This window comes from Sprattus sprattus (assembly GCF_963457725.1).
Source record: "Sprattus sprattus genome assembly, chromosome: 8".
NCBI classification, from domain to species: Eukaryota; Metazoa; Chordata; class Actinopteri; order Clupeiformes; family Clupeidae; genus Sprattus; species Sprattus sprattus.
In genome coordinates, this window is record NC_137927.1 from 17,644,716 (window position 1) to 17,664,630 (window position 19,915).

A 19,915-nucleotide genomic window follows, 5' to 3' on the forward strand; every position below is an offset into this window, starting at 1 on the left:
AGGACAAACAGGTAAAAAACTGTCAACATAAAAAATACCCAATAGTAGATATTATAGGTAGAGATGTACCCAAATAGGTTGTTCAAGAGGCACAAATATTGCCATGGAAACATATTTCTTTAACCCAAAGTTAGTGATTAATTAATATTGTGAATGGCCACAATCTGTTTCCAACACAGGACTTTGATTTTACTAAACAGTGACCGTTCCAGGATATTTCAGTCAACATCCATCTGTTTAAGATGTAACATACTGCAATATCAGCCATGCATTTCATAAAATCTAGATCTAGCATCCACTACCACCCTACTAAGTACTTCATGGTTATTTACAAGGACAGAAACAAGTTCAAGTGACACCAACAAGTGATTTGTGAAGCTGGAATGGACTCTGGATGTAATTCCGTTTCCCTTCCGAACTGCAGTAACTTTAACGCATCAAGAAACGTGAATGCAGCATCGTTGGAATTAAGATTATTACCTTCAACTTAAAGAGATATATTTTTACTGTAAATAGTTTTTATTTCCAATGCAAAACAGTATAGTTTAAAAAAGAAAAAGAAAAACATTGTTCAGTTTTGATTTTTTTTTTGTGTCCCCCAGGTAAAGGTGGGGATATAAACAAAAATAAAAAGAGAGAGATGAAAATGTACAATATGAGAATGTGAAAATATATTTCATAATTGATTATATGACACTTTTAAATACATTTGGTGCTTTGAAGGCACAACAAGTGCATTGCCAATGAATATTAGGTTAGAAAATATATTTGCCCAATTTAACGTGACTTCCAGTAAAAACCACTTTCAGGCTGTTCCGCATACAGATTACAGAGACGGATCATTTTGTTGGTTGAACAGGTACAGATAATGATGTCTAGGTACACCTTTGATGCCCATACACTGTACAACATGAATACTTCACAGAGTTGAATAATTCAGCTGCCATCTGATCTGGTTCATTCATTTCACCACTGTTATGTCACTTTATATGTTTTATATTATATTTGATATCATTTGAAAACATATTTGTCTCTGGCATTTTGCAAAACTGGTTTGGATTTAGCATTGACACACCTCAGGTGTGTGACTTCATAAACATTTCAATAATGCAGTCTGTCAATGCTGTCCTTCTGGTTAAGGGTTCATCAAACACAAAAGCATTTTCTGGCAGAGGGAGTGTGACACACAGCTGTAACAAAGGATTTTGACAAATACACAGTGTCCTTTTCCTAAGACCAGCAATACGTCATAAAATTATAAAACAAAGGCCTTTGCCAACCCAAAAGAATAATGGAGGAAACTCAACTTAATTCAGATTTAGATGTTATCAATTTTAAGCACTTTGAGCTGCATTGTTTTGTATGGAAGGTGCTATACAAGTAACGTTTATTATTATTATTATCAGTGGCAGTTTAAATGGTGTAGTTATTATCAGTGTAACCACTATGAGATGTTTCGGCTATGATGTTGAACAACACAACAAAACTGTCATCCATATAATTATGTTTTTTGTGTCATGAAGGTCACATTCATCTCCATTTATCGTACAAAGATTTCTGCCAAATTAAGCACATATTTCTACCAAATGTATGCCTTTTTCTGAAAATCAATGTTATTTATAGACTTTTCCTCCAACCCACTACAAATCTTAGATCTATTGTAAATTCACTTTTTAAATACTTAACCATTATCTTTTTAGTGAAATATTTCTTTTTGTTTTTAATCCATTATAACTATTCAAATATCATCCACAAACAGATTGGACTGCATGTCATATATGGTGTTTTTTGATAGCTTAGATATCTCATTTAACTGCAGAGGTATCTTGTTTGAAGTCCAAACAGAAGCCCCTATAGCCACTCTGATTCACCAATAAAGTCGCTTTTCAAGTATTTATGTAAACATTAAAACTAAGGAAACTTGAATGCATTCTTTTAAATGTAACCATGGTTATTAGCTTATTAAAAACTATGTCTCATATTTTACCATCACATGTCATTTGAGAATGGACAATGGCATGTTTTGTACACATTTTACATTTGTATTATATATTCACAGAAACAGACACAGAATTAACTGAACATGAACAACATACCTGTGTACTCTCAAACTAGAACAGGTGCGGTGCTGGAAGAAGTTATCTGCGATGCTGTGAACCATGCGAAACATAAGAGACAGCGAACAAGACACCCAGCGAGCGGAAAGGGAGGGAGCTGGCCAGCTCTGTACCGCACATCCAGGAACCAGCCTTACCTGAAAGTGCACCTACTGGCCACACCCCTGAAACCCCGTTTAGGAGAAGCTGCATCAAAGGGGGAAGAAAGGCATAAATTCTTTCTCTTCCAAATTTCAGAGTTTTACACATCCGAGACTGTTTGTAATATGGTGGTCTCCGCATATAATGGATTGTATAGCTCCTGCCTTCAGGTCCCCTGGGAATACCACCTCTGTTGTCTTGGTAACATGGAGTGGTAGTGTGTGTGTGTGTGTGTGTGTGTGTGTGTGTGTGTGTGTGTGTGTGTGTGTGTGTGTGTGTGTGTGTGTGTGTGTGTGTGTGTGTGTGGTTCAAACAGATCCACTTTCCTGTAGCTGGTATCTCAGGGCAACATCAGGAAACAAAAGACACAGGGTTATTTTTACATGCCTGACCGCTCTCTGCGTCACAAGGGTGCATCTTGTTATTGTTTCGCTTTAGCCCATGACTGTGCAAAGTGGTATATGAAGAGTCGAGTCATTCAAACCCTCAACATGTTACTGGAAACTTGATCAAGCATGGCCCCAAGTTTAGGAATGCAGAACTCCTGGCCCTACTTCTTGTACCAGCCATTAGTCACACAGAAACAAATTAATAAAATACAATACTGGATGTGCTTTCCAGACTTTATGATTAAGTGAATACACAACTGTCCATATACAGAAACTGAGTGACTGCATTTTGAGAATCAAAGCTCGCAGTGCAGCTCAATTTTGGATGGAACTGAATATGATGGAAGGTAGTCTAAAGTTGACTAGGGTGTACATTTTCGGATTCTGCTGTACTTCTACAAATGAAATTATTGTATTTGTAATATTCTGTTGCTAGCAATTCAATGGTATCAAGAAGATATTTTGATGTGTTTAACACTCATCTTTGGATCCCCTTTTAATTTTTTTTGTCTCCATGTGCATCTCAAATACAAGTGTACAAGCATTTTTCCATCCATCAAGTTAGCATACTACTAAGATAAGATACTGAAATACAATTCCAAAATGTCCCCTATATGTGCCTGATGTTATTTTTATCACCCTTTCTTTTAATGATGCAAACATCATAAAGTGGCCATATAATTTGATGTTCATCAGGCTGCAAATAGAGATTCATCATTTGTTTCTTGTTGTAACATATTTTTCTGAACAAGTTCTTCTTTGACAAGTACTGTATGCAATATACAGTATCTGGGTTTGGTTGGATGATAGGGGGCAGCATTGGTCATTTTTTGTTCAAAATTATTTAAAAATTGCATTTGATAGCAAGAGTCTAAAAAAAACCGAATTGATAACTGGAAGACAAAATTAGTTATGTGTTGACTTATGCAAGACGTATCAATGATTAAACTACATCAAAATACGATTGGCTATGATAAATATAAACCTTCACACACTTTAATGAAAGGCAGTACCATAGGTAACCGCTAGAGAGGGCTCTTTGATATCTCTCATCCAAGTTTCTGCAGAGTTGTTGATGTCCTGCTGCTACAGCTTATAAATGTATGTTCAACTTTCCTTATAACACTAATAAACCAGAACAACAGAACATGTTTACATCTTCAAGTTAATGTAATGTCTGTTGTCTTCAGCTATTCCTGTTCTGTGCCCACTGATTCAAACAGAGATAATTATCTCCATTTAACCATTTGTTCAAATCCCTACAATAAATTCCATCTTGATTATATCACAATTGCAATGAGCATTGCCAGCTGTGTCTGTCAAGCTCTGATTGTCTCCACAAGTAATGCCAAAGGCAAGGGTGATGTTATGTAACCATGCATATGGGCATTGCTCTAGCCTTCACTGGAAACTTTCCTTTTAAAAAGAGGCCAACGTCACATCCACTTCATGCGCTCATTCAAGCCTTTTAAAGTCTGTAGTCTCTCTGGGACTGCTGGCCCACTCCTTCAATGCGTCTAAAGGTTTACACGGCCATTGAGGCGCTTTTGCGCTTTCCAGATAATTTTGCTTTAATGAATTAAGTTAAATGGAGCAGTAAACTTCCTCTGGAGTCTGAACAAATGGTGCCCATGGGCCGGACCATAAAGCTACAGGACTTCACAAAGCAGTTGTGCTTTAATGAATACAAAGCACACAGCAGTTTCATAGGACAGACCAGAGTAAAGAGGAACTTTGGGAATATAGGAAGTTTCTTCCCATATTCTTGACTACATTCTGATGGAAAGCTTAGTGAGTTTGAATAAAGCACACATTAAAGCAATTCATTTCTCCAGTAGCTTCAGTAGCTCCAGTACTGTACACTCAGCAGGGGGGCTCACAAACCCACAGAATTTTGATTGAGAAGACATGCAGTAGCTAATAGGCAACCATGACGAATGACATACAGCTACAAATAGGTGTGATTTACTTAAACAACCACCACAAGCTCCCTTAGCATCTTACTGGGTTTAAATTAATCTATGTTGTATGCCGTATCATTTGACACTCCCTGGAACATCACTTCAGCATGAAGGCATTTCATAAGCTGTGGTCCAGTCATCATTTTGGGTTTTTGTCAGTCATGTCACATTCATCACTCGCCTTAAGTTGTGTTGTGTTCCTGTTTTTCCACCCAAACCTCCAGATCATGAGTGGGTTTATTGAGTTCTTGGCAAGAATCAAAGGAGAGTGGCTTGTGTTACAGGGAGACAGTCTCACCATGCAGAAACAATAAAGAGCCCAATTCAGGAGGCCCTTGTGGTTCTACAGGACTTATAGGGTGCCTGTAATGTTAACTGATGCTCAAAATATGTCCTGCTAAAAGCAAGCTTTGATGATAATTTTCCAAGTTTGAGTGTAATTTTCCAAGTTAACTTATGGCCTTAATGTTGGAATCAAATGTCTAAATTTGTGGCAGACCTCAGTACAAAGTGCCACATTCATTCCTGCCAATATAAAGCATAATACAGCTGATGTTTAGAGTACTACCCAAATTCTCAAATCTAAAACAAAATGTGTCTCTTGTATTCAGACAATCTGTTATTTGAAGTGTATAATGGCGGACTGATTGAAGGTAGATTAATTAACATGAGAGATTTTTAGAGTTCACCTGCACATCATGGGTGAAACCAAACACCCTGTCAGGAAGTTATGCAAGAGACGATTTACAGAGCATGGGCGAGAAGATCTATGGAGCCATCTTTGGGCTGACACATGCTGGCTGACCAAGAGAACTGAACCTCCAAAGTCTCTCTCTCCTCACTCATTTTCCTATTGCTATTTTTCCGGTGCCGCTATAATGACCTTAACAGCTGTTCCAACCTTTATCCAAATACTATACAAACTGTGGCTATCATAAAATGTCATGGCTTGACTTTAACAGGGGCCTTATTAAAGTATGGACTTTCAGTTGCTGTCTGTCAAGTTCAGGATGTAGCCATGCTCGTTCAATATAAGTAACACACTTAAGTTAAACTTTCTGTGCATGCTGTATGACACTGAACATCTTTTGCCATTTTGCGCTTTTGATGAATAAATGGATTGTGAGATTCTTCAGAATTCAACAGAGTGGCTGGGACTGTAGAAGGGAAAATTAACTGCCAAGCTCCAGCATTGGTATTCACTATATCACAGTCACTCACATCATTCCCTTATTTCCATATCATAAAAAAAACATAATTTTGAGGCAAATCCAGACATGAGCATATCTCAGAATATTGGATTATTCTCTTTGGGTCGTTAAAAGTCCTCAAACTGTTTTTTTCTATGTGTTCTTATTGAAATTAATAATAAAATGTTTCTTCAAAGTAAGAGAGCGGACATCTGCATCTACTGTGACTGTGCCTGAATGAGAAACACACAGGCGGACTGACTGACAGACACAACACAGGCCTGCAGATAGCTCAAAACTTAGGGGGTGGTAGCAGCCATACAGCCCAGCTTCAATTTAGAGAGAGAGAGGGAGAGAGAGAGGGAGAGAGAGAGGGAGAGAGGCAAAGAAAAAAAGAGAAGAGACACCCACAGGGTCATCCTTCAGACATGACGTCATGGTTGTCTCTCCTAGTTTTTAATAGTGCTGATTGATGCTTATGGGACAGCCCAGATGAAATGTAGAGGAGAAAAGTAGACGGCTCGCTGGAAGAGTCAAGCTGAGGAAGAAGAAGACTAATCACAAAGATAATTCTCAAAAAGAAAATTGACACACCACAAGCCTCATGATCTGATTCTGTGTATCTGAGCAATCTGTGGTCCTGTGGAGATGTAAACTGGGTCACTCGGACAAATGTTGTTGGCCATGCTAACAGCCATCCCACGCACTTCTACAGCCCGCCCCATTTCTGAGCTTTCTCTGTGGATCTCACTTGGATGTAGTGAAGGGCAGGGATATGTTGCCGCAATTCAGCAGTCAAGGAACTCTGTCATGCACATACACACAGCACAGATGCACAGACGCAGACGCAGACGCAGACGCAGACGCACACGCACACGCACACGCTTTCCATGGAGAGAGTTAATTCATATGCAAAGGTTGAACATTTGTAAGATGTTACTTCTCTCAATCCAGCGGATGTGGTCATTCATGATTGTGACGGAGCGCTGCGCTACCGTCACGGCAGCGATACTCTGCCTCAATGAACATTCACCATGTGCATGTGTTTGCTATGTGTGTTTCATGTACGTTGTCCATGTCATTATACACTTACAGTTTCTAAATGTTTGTTAACCCAGCCATTCACCCTCCAATTTCTGTTAGTCCCGTTGCTGTATTCACGCGTTTTAACATCATACACAACCGGGTCTTTAACGATCGTATCCAGCCACCATTACACCTCTACAGTCTAAATACATACTTATCCATACTCTCTTACGTTACAATAATCACACATACAAGGTCTTGTCTCGTTAATGTTCTGTTTATTTAGTTTAAAACCATACATCAATTTCATATGGCAGTTGTATTTGTCTTACCGTCGGTGTCGCGTCTTGTGTTTGTTTGTGCATAAATGAATGGCCGCCCTCGTACCGGGTATTTTTAAAAGGTCAATGACTTCCTGGATAACCGGAAGGGAACCAGTTTTGTATAATGTATTTTTATGCTGATTAATTAATATGTTGGCTATGCCTTCCAGCAGGGGATCTTTTGTATATTTATTGATGTATTTTTCCAGTTATGTGGAATTGTTTTGGTGGCTGTTTTAGTCCAAGGTGTTTGGTCTGTCGTGATACCCCTGTATTGTGTAAAGTAAATGGTATGAACCAATTGAGGGCACGGGTAGGCCTTACTTAAACGAGATTCTTCAGTCTATCGGGAGAGCTGAGGATAAACGGACATGCGTCCAAGATTGCTCTATTGGTGAACAGCTACCTTGTTCCAAATTTCGCAGTAAGTTGCTAGCATATTTGCTTATTTGTTTTGTGACTATTAAGTCCAGTTTATTTTCTATTTTGCAAAGTTTTTTCTTTATTCTTATTTTGTTTGTTTGTTTGTTTATTATTATTCTGAATCATATTTTTGCCTTCACGGCCTTATTTTGGGACAAAATAAAAACTCCCAACTTCCACCGCTACGCCTCCTGAGAGTCTTTTCCACCTTGCTCGACCACTCAACCACGTCTACCCTTAACAATGATCTATTTCTTTACTGAGTTATTTTTACTTCAAAGAGGATACGTCTGGGTGGGGTAAAATTTACAAATGAAGTGTTAATATAACATAGTTCATGTGTCACAATTGCATGAGTTTTTAGCCTCTTTTGTGTTTCATGTTACAATTAGATGTGGTGACTTTTGACTCATATTGAGTCAGATTTAGGGTGTGACTCAGTCCCTCTATTGCTCTTTCTGGGCCATGGAAACCACTGGACCAATAATGGTTCTTTCTAATCCACCCTGCCCTGTTGCTCTTTGAAGAACTCATTTAATGACAGCACACAACAAAAACACGCAACCACAAGTAAAAGAAAAAGCCTCTGACATACCTATTTTAAAACTGCAATGCATCATAAGCAGAGCTGAGGATGACGTAGTGCTTTTAGAGTGCTGCAATTTGTAGAGCGGTGATGACAGCCACAATGGTTGCATACTCAGTGTTGAAGTGTTGAATATATATAAAGGTTAGCGTCATCTGAATGCAGGGGTTCTTACTGGGTTACATATAATCAAGAATTAAAATATGCCTATGTTGGTGCTTCTAGATAGTTTACCACATGTCTCACAAACATGGCAAACATAATAGCAGTTGTCATGGGCTAACAGATTTCAGGATTTCAGCTTTTTGGTTTTGTCTTCATAACGTTGGAAGTTCAGCTCAGCAGACATGCAGGTGACTCGTCGATGCCTCATCACCCCCAGCGTGCAACGTCTGACCTGTATGAGACATGCTTTCATGCTGAGACAAATGTTTCCATGCTGGAGAAATGGATGGAGTGAAAGTCCCTTCAGAGCAGCTCTGTTCATACAAAGCCACATACAGTGGTACAGGTTAGTCTTACATAGATCAGTAGGAATGCTTCCAAGAGGATTTGTGAGAGAAAAAAAAACATACAAAAAGAGACAACATAATAACATGCTCTCCGATAGCGTCTTCATAACAAACTAAAATTGCACCCTGGAAACAGCACTGAAGAAAATAGTTTCCTTACCCAACAAACCATACATCTTAAAAAAGTGAAATATGTTTTATTTACACACACTTGAGGTCATGCTGTCTGTCGTCTACCCACGTCTAATCCTAACTGTTCAATAGGAAATGGGCCGCTGTGGAGTAAGGATCTTTTAACACTGCTAAGGCTATGATGAATACACTTTTCATTAGTGTTGCTACCACAGCTGTGGCGGCCCATCATGTAAATGAGCAAATGTTAATTTGCTTGGCATGTCTGAGTTTACTCCTGCAGAACCAAGCTGTAGTGTTGAGACACAATGAGGGCATTTATGGTGCGGCAGACGCTGGAGAGACAGCTCTGCCCCTTGCGGCCGGCGCCCTGGCAGATGGCGTGGGGCTTAATGCCACCACAGTTATTCTCAGCCCTGAACACTCCAACCATTACGGCAGGAGTTCGGTCTGTTTCTGCGCCAGCCTCCGCACTCAAACACTTAGTGCATATGGAAAGCATGTGGACTCCCTGGGGTTAAAACGGGAAGGCCTTTGGCGATGCAAGGAAAAGGTGCGCCCGACGACTCCATCATTTTCCTGCCTGTTACACCTGAGCCGTTCAGGATGTGCCAAAAAACACCAATCCCTTCCTAAGAAAACAGAGCGCACTGAGGCTCACCAGAGTGTTCTGAAAGAAAAAATGTAGTGTGGGTGCCCCAACGATCCACAGAATGAATGTTTCTCTTCTGCTTCTAGATTTCCTGAAATTATACCCTAGCACAGATTTACCAAGTGTTTCTTGCCTTTGTGACATCACGTTTCCTGAGGAAAATGGTCATGCTTACTGTAAAGTGACGTGGCGTGGAGCCAAGACAAATTATACATGGATGACATGTTTCTCTGGTAGTGAGAAAAAGAAGACGAATGCTTCGTTCAAGTCAGTCGTGGGCTCTTTCAAGCTGTTCCAGCACTGACATCACTCCCATGCTTCCCTTCCCTTTTCTCTCATTCATTTCACCAACGTAGCCTCTGATTGAGTCCAGAGAGGCTGCAGACACATTCACTCCTCTGATCCTTTTGTACTGGGCAACAGAACGCCACATAGTTGGTTTTAGTTTTTTTAGGCTCTGATGACAAATCACGCAGCCTTATTTACTAAGTTTTTCAACCCTTTTGTTTTTTTTTATGAAAAGCTCCTACAAGTCAGCCAGTGATCCCTCTGGCCACCTGATGGATTTCTTTGTTTCATGTCCTTGATCCTCCAGGTTGTCTGAGCCTCCCTTTGAAGCCTTCAGATTTATCGTTCAGGTGATGAAACCCACCTAGACAGCGTATCAGGCTTAACCTCAGGACTCCTTTAGAAATATTTGGCTGATCTCGCAGGAGTCATCTGTTCAAGCACTCCTCTCAACTCCCTACTCCTCGGATGACCTGCTGCTCTATCCAGAGAATGTGTCTGATCTGTCAGCTCGCAGAAGCAGAAGAGTTTACTGAAACTTAAGCAAATCAAATACACAGACAGAGAGAAAATGTGATCTCTGTGCCAAGGTTTGGATGGATCATTAGCTTTGACACATGTAGACGCACTCATGCACATGCACAAACACGTTCACACAAATGCAAATACACACACATACAGTAGGAGGATATTTGTAACAATATCTGTTCATGAACAGGCTTGTTCCTGAAATGTTTCAGCATGTATGGAAAAGATCACACGGCACAGCAGGTTTACACAGCTTTGGAGTACAGCCAAACATTCACCCATACGACACAAACATAGGAAAGGTTTTTAAGGTGCGTGGTGTGGAACTTGAAGTTGATCTGGAAAATCAGTTAATAACCAACATATTCTTCCACAAACACCTCCATTTTGGCTCAGATTACTAAATCAAGAGTATCCCAACCACATGACACCCACATGCTGTCTTTACTGTTGTGAAATCAATCTTTTACTTTCCAGTCCCCTTGAGATATAGCATTGTGAGATAATCTTTTTTTTCATGTTTGCACAGACAAAGAATCTTCCCTTTGCTATCTTGTGCAAAGAGCGCTCCAACTTCCTGGCTTTCCTAATGTGACATGACCAAAACCAAATCATCTGTTGGCATCCTGTTTCCAAACCTAAACTAGAATAAATGAACCTTATTTAAACGCACACATACATACTGTAATGTACAGGGGCTTTTCATTGGAAATTTGTTGATGTCAAAACTCCATCAAAAGTCTATCTAATCTAACTGCATTGTTCTATGGAGTCCAGTAAAAGGTATTTCATACCGTGAAGACATCCCACTTTTGGTGTTAGTTTCTACTGTTGTCTGTCAACACGTCCACTGTTACATGGCTCCTCTGCACAACACAAAGAGAGCAGTGACATGATATATGAGTAACACTAATCATTTCTCTCCATTTATTCAGTTGAAATTCATCACATTCATCTCTGCTTGCTTCCCTGTTAACTTGATGTAAAAAAAAAAACACTGAATGTTTTGACATACTCAAGAAGTCCAAAGTAAACTCTTCTAGCTAATGTAAACTATGTGAAGTTATAACACGTACCAGCAAACCACAGGGAGACATTTGTATTCTTATTCAGTACGTTTGTTTGATAATTCCTCCATGGTAAAGTAATAGGCTAATACAGCCTACAAAAAAGTATCTAATATGGGAATCGGTGGTTGTAAAAAGGGAACAAACAAATGCTTTTAACTGCAGAGGAAAATTTCCTCTCCGCTTGGCCTGTGCTTTGATTCTATCACCATCTTTTTTATTGTTTGTTCTCCCAATTTCCATTTAAAGACGTACTGGCGTGATCCAAAGTGCAAAGAGTGTGATTACAGGCACTTTTGCTGTTGGTCTGTCACTCTCCCTGGCCTGCTTGCTTATTGTGTTTAGAACTGGGCGACTCCACAGGCTATAATCTGGGAGCTGACAATCTGTGCTCCAGTCATACTTTCCACTCATTTCCACTGACGTAAGCCAAGAGATATGGATTCCTCTCCACTCATCATCCAAAGGTGGGGATTTGGGGGGCTGCAGCTCTGCACATTGGCTGTTGGATTGGCAGCAAGATGGAATGCCTGGTGGTTATAAAAGGCAGTTAAGAGAACTCATAAAAAAACCTTTCTGACATTTATTGGGAACTTTTCAATAGTTCTATGAACTTGAATGACCCATTCGGCAACAAGGTTTATTTAATATCAATAGTGGATGGAACAAAATGGTGGAAACAGCTGTCAACTTTTATGCTACCGGCAGACTACTTACGTGTTCTGGGCCTTTCTGTCTAGGCTCCTGAATCCGTGTTTACTGCCCATCCTGAAGACGAGGGCCACCTCACATGGGCCTGATAAAAACATGTCAATATTGCGATTACAGACTTTCCAGTGTGTCACATCTGCACATGGCATTAATGCTTTTTCCAGTTTTTGCTTTGTTCCAAGCCGAGAATATAATTTTCCAAATTTTACACAGCCTCTATGCACGGATTGTGAAATGTTAATGCGGTCGCACAAAAGACTGTATATGAGTGATGAACTGTGTGTTTTTTCCTGTTTTCCCCCCTTTAAAATGACTTCACTGTACGGCCAATGACTACATCGACACCTCTTGTTCCATTGTAAAACGCACAAGTCACACTCAGTTAATGGACGTCAAAAGGACAAACAGCAGGGCAGTTCAGCTATTCTGTACACATGCAGTCTATTAGGTTCTGATGATGGCAAACCTCTGTTTCAGGGGGGTCCGGTACAGAGAGGGGGCTCGCTGATCTCATTTAGTTCAACTTAATAAATAGTGCTGCCTGCCTTCCTCATCTCGTCCTGCAGTCTCCTCTATTCTCTCCCTTTCTGCAAAACATGAAAAAAAAATTTGCAGCTCATCTCCAGAGGAAAAAAGCGTGTGTTCAATTTCCGGCGGCCTTAGGATAGTGATTTGTGTAACCATGTCCCTTGAGTTCCTTTGGCGTAATGGCATCATAATTGTTTCAGTGCTGCTTTAAAAGCTGTGCATAACCGGAATGGAATGGTTCAAAATCCTCAGATCTTCTAAAAACAAAGCTCTGCTTCCTTCTGCTTTAATGAAGGAAGGAAAAACAGCCCCACGGCAATATCGGTCGGAGATCCCTTTCAACCAGTGAGGACAACCGTGGAGCCGAAATGATGGTACAACCTGTAGTACTCAACTTTATCACCTGACAGTAAAGATTCTTGGTGAAACATATGCTCACATAAAATGTTGGTAATGTTTGTCCTTCTCAACCTTGCAAAAAATATCTTTAAATGTCCAACTCAGTTTTAACCGATGGGACAACTCTTTCATATTCACGTTGCACAAGCCGCTTTGTTCGTGCTCTTAAGTTATTAATTCTGGTGTACGCCAAAGATGGACTTATTCTAATGAAGAGCTCATTTATGATAACTTTTACGAAAGCAGTGACCGAGTAAGTATGCGTTGGCATGAGTGTATATCATGCTCAAGTGTATCAGTGTCTGTGAATCTCTTTGTCTTTTTGTGGGTACTGCTGGCATGGGTCAGTTTCCATATGGAAAAGTCATGAAGAATGACAATGGGCGTAAGTAAATACAGGGAATGGCGGGATAGCCTCCGACCACAAATCAGCTGGAAAAATCTTATAAGCAGTTTTTATAAATAGCTCCTGGTCCTCCTAGTCTCTACATTGAGTCTGCCTCTCCATGCCTTCTCCCCCAGTCCTGCGACAGCATTGACTGCTCTCACAACTGTTAATACTCTGTTCCAAAAAGGTGCTTCTCTTGGGGTGATCCATTGCGTCAAAGCTGACAGGTCTATTAGGTAGTACTCCTCACAGCCTCGTTCGGGAGATCTGCTTGGCTCCGTAATGCCCCTCGTCTGCTTTTAAACATCTCCCTCTGAGTGAACGCAAGCAGGCTTTTCAAACGCAACCGTTACAGAACCCTGTTTCATCTCACGCTATTGAGACGTGCCCAGATCAGCGTTGATGCCCGTTGCGGCTTCCAGAACTGTGTCCCATTAAAGAGTGGCGTAAACTTTGGCTTCATAGATCTGGGCAACGCAGCTGATACTCAGAGGGCTGACTGAGCTCACAGTTGGACAGAGCACAGGGGGCTTGTGTGTGTGATAAAGCTGGGAGAGAGTGCTATGGGACCGCGACCTTTAAAGTTGCTGTTCACTCACTCCGCAGTATTCCACAGTGCGGGCATTCACTTGTCTCCTATGACTTCATGTTTTATGCGCTCTGCAGAGAGAACGGCAGAACATCTGGTCAGACTAATGAAATTTACAGCCTAGCATGTTGCACAGCATCGCCTTGTTTATTAAAGGCTACCAGAAACTCGCCAAGGTTTCCCTCTCAAATGGTATTGTAATGACAGTGCATTAGAGCAGTGGTTCTCAACCTTTTTTCAGTGATGTACCCCCTGCCAAATATTTTTTCAGCCAAGTACCCCCTAACCAGCGCAAAGCATTTTTGATTGAAAAGAATATGTAATTCACAGCGCTATGCCATCATTTTCTGATTTATTAAACTGTCAACACTGAATATTGAACATTGAACATTGTTGCATTTAACTGAGTGCGTTTGCAATTACATTTTAGTAAGAACCTTGTGTTTGTGCTTCACTGAAAATCTTTGTCAGTCTTGGTGGCAGGAAGGCAACTGCTGTGATCAAGCTCTTCTCCAGACACAGTCTGTTTCTCTGCTTTGTTGTGATCACAGTCATTGCAGAGAAGGAGGCCTCACATAAATATAAGGAGTAAAAGGGTAGTAGCTGCTCCAAAGCTTTCTCTCCCAGGTCAGGGTGCTCCTGCTTCACACACATCCAAAACTGTGAGTGTGGATTTGGCAAACTTCATCTGGAGGCCAGTCAGATTACACTTACAGGAGTCTTTCCTGATTAGTGACAGGTAGCTTGCTTCCATATGCTTTGGACAAGAGAAATGGGTTTCTCACCAAATCCAGCTGTGTAGATTTCTCCTCCTTGTCAGGAAAGTAAGACATTCGAAAATTTAAATTTCGAATCAAATTGGTCAAATGTCCCACGATGACTAACTTGACAGGAGCTCTGTCCACATCCTCACTAGAGAGAAAATCATCCACCTGAGGAAAGCAGTTGAAATTCCCCTGTTAAATCCCCCTGCTCTTCTCCACAGCTCTGCTTTCTTCAGGAAACCTCCCACCTTGTCATACAGGTTTAAAATGCTGGTGTCCTTTCCCTGCAGACATATTCAGTTCGTTCAATTTGCTAAATATATCTGCCAGATAGCACATATTTGCAAGCCAGTCTGTGTGGCATGCATGGGGAGATATGTGCTTGTTCAGAAAGGTGTGTAGGCTACTCAGATCGTAATTCCAACAGCCGGTTAAGTATTCCGAGAGAGAGCCATCGCATATCTGTGTGCAGCAGCAGTTGTGTGTGTTCAGCTTCCATGTTTTCGCGAACAAATCGGTCAGTCAGTTGCCAAAACGATAGAAGACATTCCTCCGTGATTTCCCTAAGAAAAAAATAGTTCTACACGCAAATGCGCAGCAACCCGCATTCTGACTTCAAGTTTCAATGACTTTCCGTTACGTTCAATTACCGGATATGAAAGATGTGAATTAGAAGCACAAAAGCCGTTGCCAATGACAGCGGATATAAACTTTTCGCAGCAGTGAAAATCAAGGAACTACAAACCTGCGAACGCAGACATTTAACCCACATAGCTATGGCCCATACAAATCAACTGAACATTCTGAATAGCCGTATAATAACTATTTTTATAGGATTTTTGAATGGAGGCTAATTTGGAATATATCTTTTAAAAATCTCACGTACCCCCTGGACTACCTACACGTACCCCCAGGGGTACGCGTACCCCCGGTTGAGAACCACTGCATTAGAGTGTGAGCCTGCATAGGTGTTTGGGTTTAAGGGGACTTCATATTAAGAAACTTTAGGCAAGAGGATTTAGCCTTGGCCTTCTTTTAGTGGATGTATATCCATATGGGGGTATGCATGGGTGCATACACCCAGTGTGACATCATGTGTATTTTAAAATATGTGCAAAATGAAAGACAAATGCCAGGGTGTGGGGTTCTTTCAACTTTTTTATGTGGAATGGCAACCTCCTCAACATCTGCATATTTTATTGCTGAGCAGCTTGATGCCTCTTAACGTGATTTTTAATAATTGACTTGTTTTGTGGGGTTAGGGGGGATTGGGATGCAGGCCAGCCATGTACATCACACTTTTGGCAGGGACTATGAAAGCACCAACCTATCATTAAATCCGGCCTTCCTAGGGAACTGGCAGTCCCATCCTGGTTCATCTGGGGTTCATGATATTTATAAGTAATGCCCTTATCTCTTGCCAGGAGGTTGAGATACAAAAAATAAAACCTTCAGTTAACATAACCAGTTGAACAAATCTATTTCCTGAAGTAATCTCAGTGGACATACAGTATATTCAGCAAAACAATTTTGCATGTGTGCAAATGGTACTAAAAATGTGTAAACATTCAACAAAAGGCATATTTTTTTTCTCCATAATTTTTCTCTATGCTGTCAACAGAAAAGAAGGCAAGAAAATGATTTGTGAGGTTGAGTGGCCCTAATTAAGGGATCCTGTGTTTTGGTGTTGAAACGGCTGATTTTGATGAAGAAACAAACCTCACTCACATGATCCCTATAACACACCTACATACTGAGGGCCTGCAGCAGGGAGCTGAGACTGCAAAATTTGAAGTGGTTTTCACGTGATGTATATTTTTTTCTCCCTCTCAGACATCTGGATAATTTGGTGGTTATTGGTCTTCACTTATGGCTCCATAAAATATTTTCCAAGAGTTATGTAACTTACAGTACGTAGGCATACGTGCTGTGTGGATGATATATTAATTTAAAATAAGAATATGTACATACACACTGGGAAGCAACAACTCAATGCACTCCCTGAGACAACCCCTTCACCCTGACACTAAATTATAAGGTTATGCAACAATCCCCTCAATCTAAACAATCTGACTGAACATCTTAAAAGACTTTTGTTCATATGGTCTTTGCACAGACCAGGGTTGAATGAAATTGGATCTGACACAAATCTGACCCTAAAAAAAAATATATTGTCAGGTCTGTCTCAGCACACTTTTGACCTCTTCCGATACAACCCTGACAGGCTTCCTCTGGGGCCCCAGTGAAAGGAACGCATGCCAAAGACTGAAGAGCAGATCATGATGTCACTGCAGAAAGGCTCCTGTTCATTCTCACTATCTAGAAAGGCTGCAACCTTTCGTCATCACTCACCAGACCTGTCTGGGTAATTGTCCATGGAAACGCTTCAGTAGCCAAGATGGACGACTATAGTCTCTTGTAGTAGAGGGGGCTTTATGCAGACGACCCTGAGTAACGAATTCAGACAACCGTTTACAAAGCAGAGGGTGGTGAGGTGCAACACGATTGTGCTTTCAATTGTCAGACAGGCTGAGTGAAGTATTAAAGCATGTAAGGAATCAAAATCATTCAAATGATTAACTTCAGAAAGAGTGAAAAAAATGTAACTATGTAGTACTTAATATGGAAGAGAACATTTGTTGTGATTTTTGGGCAGAGGACAGATGTGGTAATATTTCAGTCTCAAAAGCTGGCTAAGGTTATAAATTCAGGACAATGGGCTTTTAGCTATTTTAGTCAATAATAAAACTGTCTCCAAGACCCCCAGACTAAAGTTCCCTGTGTACAATATATATATAGCGCACAGCTTCTAAGAGTGTCCAAGGACACCTAAACATTCCTAATAGGCCCTGCTACTTTAATAACATGGTCCTGCCTCAAATAGTCAGGCTGCCAGAGTGCATGCTGCCTTTTAAGTGAAGGAGTGAAGGAGTGACGGGCTGTAATTTGAGAGTCGGAGAGAGGGTATCATTAGCCTAAACGTAGAGCGGTGCATGAGCACAGCAGATGTTGAAAGCAACCAAGGACACAGGCAAAGCCTTTTTACATCTAATCATCTCTTGTCGACGCATCTCACCTACATTTTCTGAATTATACAGAGGGGCATTTTACCAACACGTATATGGCTCTGCGCTCCTAATCCACAACCAAATCAAAGGGACAGCGAACAGCACTAAAGGGAGGACTGTTTTAATTGTCTATTCGTTTTGCCGGGATTCGCAACTTGGTGAATTGTACTTGGATAGACTACCTGTCTTCAGATTTGGATCGCTTTAGAATGCTATAACAAATAGTATTGAATGGATTCTCATAGGTTCTGACTGGACAGATAGCCCATCAGTAAACGAGTCCTTTCAACGAGATCTCTGAATTGTTGGAGGTTTGTTGCGAGGGTTTACGATGGCTTCTCTTCACCTTATACTAACTGTTTGGTTAGTTACGCTGCGCCCTTACAGCGCACTATTTTCGGGACCCTTGTTTCCCGAGATGTCTAATGGCACGTTTCATCATTACTTCGTACCAGACGGCGATTACGAGGAAAACGACGACCCGGAGAAGTGTCAAATGCTTTTTAAAATGACAGACGACAGAAAATGTGGTCTGGATGAAGACCAGGATTCGGTCATCCGTGATGATTTCACGATCATTAAGCGTCATATCGAGGACGCTGCCAGGGTTCTGGAGGGAATTGGGAAGAGCATCTCCTACGACCTGGACGGAGAGGACAGCTATGGAAAGTATTTAAGAAGAGAGACAACGCAGATAAACGAGGCATTCACTAACTCCGAGAAATCATTGTTGGAACTTGAGGTCAAATTCAAACAGAGTCAAGAAAACGAACTCAAAGAAGAGCACCGCATCGGTGACGACTTCCTCAACATGATCGTTCACACCAGGGACGGGTTGAAAGATACTCTGGACATTTCACTTGGGCTGAAAGACAAACATGAGCTGCTGTCTCTTATCATCAGGAGTCACGGGACCAGACTAAGCAGGCTGAAAAATGAGTATATGAAAGTCTGAACCAAACTCAGACAATTCTTATGCATTTTTAGGGGATACCCTAACAAAGGTGCCTTTTCTTAACTTTGCTAAAGCTGTTGATATTCATTTATTGTAACATTATTTGATTTCATACTTTACTCTTAATACAATAAATATAACAAGGTTAAGAAAGTACTTTTTGGAATACAAAGAAGGGTGAGAATCTTTTTAATTGACATTAAAACACAGAGTTATTGGCTATAAAGCCTACTGTAACAAGGTCGTACAGGGTACCTCATGGCCCAGAAGGAGAACGGTCAATAATGCTGTTAGGCATGAATTGATTGTATTACATTTTTGTGTGATTCAGAAAACTAAAAGCATCCTTTTTGATTGTGAACATAAGATTCAGCTTATGAGATCAGTAAAGTTGTGCAGAATCAATAAAATGCATTAAGTTTGATATGGAGCACAAACTATTTTGGCAGGATTATGGCTGACCAGATACACCATATCCAGAGTAATATAAACTGAAGTCCACAGATGTTTACAGCGAGAATAACAATAACAAGCAAACATCTTGCAGCTCTGCCCATTTGATCTGTGCTTGAGAGGTGTTAACAAACAGTTACAATGGGATGTGTACAGCATTGCAAACATTACCTTTATTTAATAAGGTATTATTATCTGTATTATTTTGTTGATAATTGATATTATTAGAGTATTAATTATAATAAAGGAGTTGAGGTTGTATTGTCATTTTAAATCTTGTTAATAAATCCTGACTACAAATGTAGGCCTATGTGACTCTGGCGGATATTGTGTCATACAATTGTTCTTATTGAAATGTAATACTGTGAGTGTCTATATTTTTATGTGGGATAAAATATATTCTTGATGTCAAAATGTTGCATCATCATAGTAAAATGTATATTCTTGTGATGGTAATGTTTTGAGAATACTGAGATCACAATGACTGGGGTGATAAATCCCAAGACCAACCAAGATGACTGCGGGCAGGAATATTGGACTTTAAATACTCAAAAGGTGTGTCTACATTCCTGAGGTTGTTCTTTTAATATAATAAAATCTTCAAGCTTAAGCATGTGTTCTAAGAGTTTTTCAGTGCTCAAATGAGACTGCACGGTTTTACATGAAGCACAAGCCAGCAGAATACATCCAGATTAGTCCATATAGGCAGGTGCTGGCAGTGGCAG

At 40.5% G+C, this 19,915-nt stretch overlaps 1 protein-coding gene across 1 annotated transcript; it reads left to right on the forward strand.

Moving 5' to 3' along the window:
* The first annotated feature begins 17,674 nt into the window (after window positions 1-17,674).
* On the forward strand, window positions 17,675-19,800 carry fibinb (fin bud initiation factor b). Its single transcript, XM_080844002.1, has one exon. The coding sequence runs from the start codon at window positions 18,114-18,116 to the stop codon at window positions 18,735-18,737; it is 624 nt and encodes a 207-aa protein (XP_080700128.1). The 5' UTR covers window positions 17,675-18,113; the 3' UTR covers window positions 18,738-19,800.
* The last annotated feature ends 115 nt before the right edge of the window (window positions 19,801-19,915 follow it).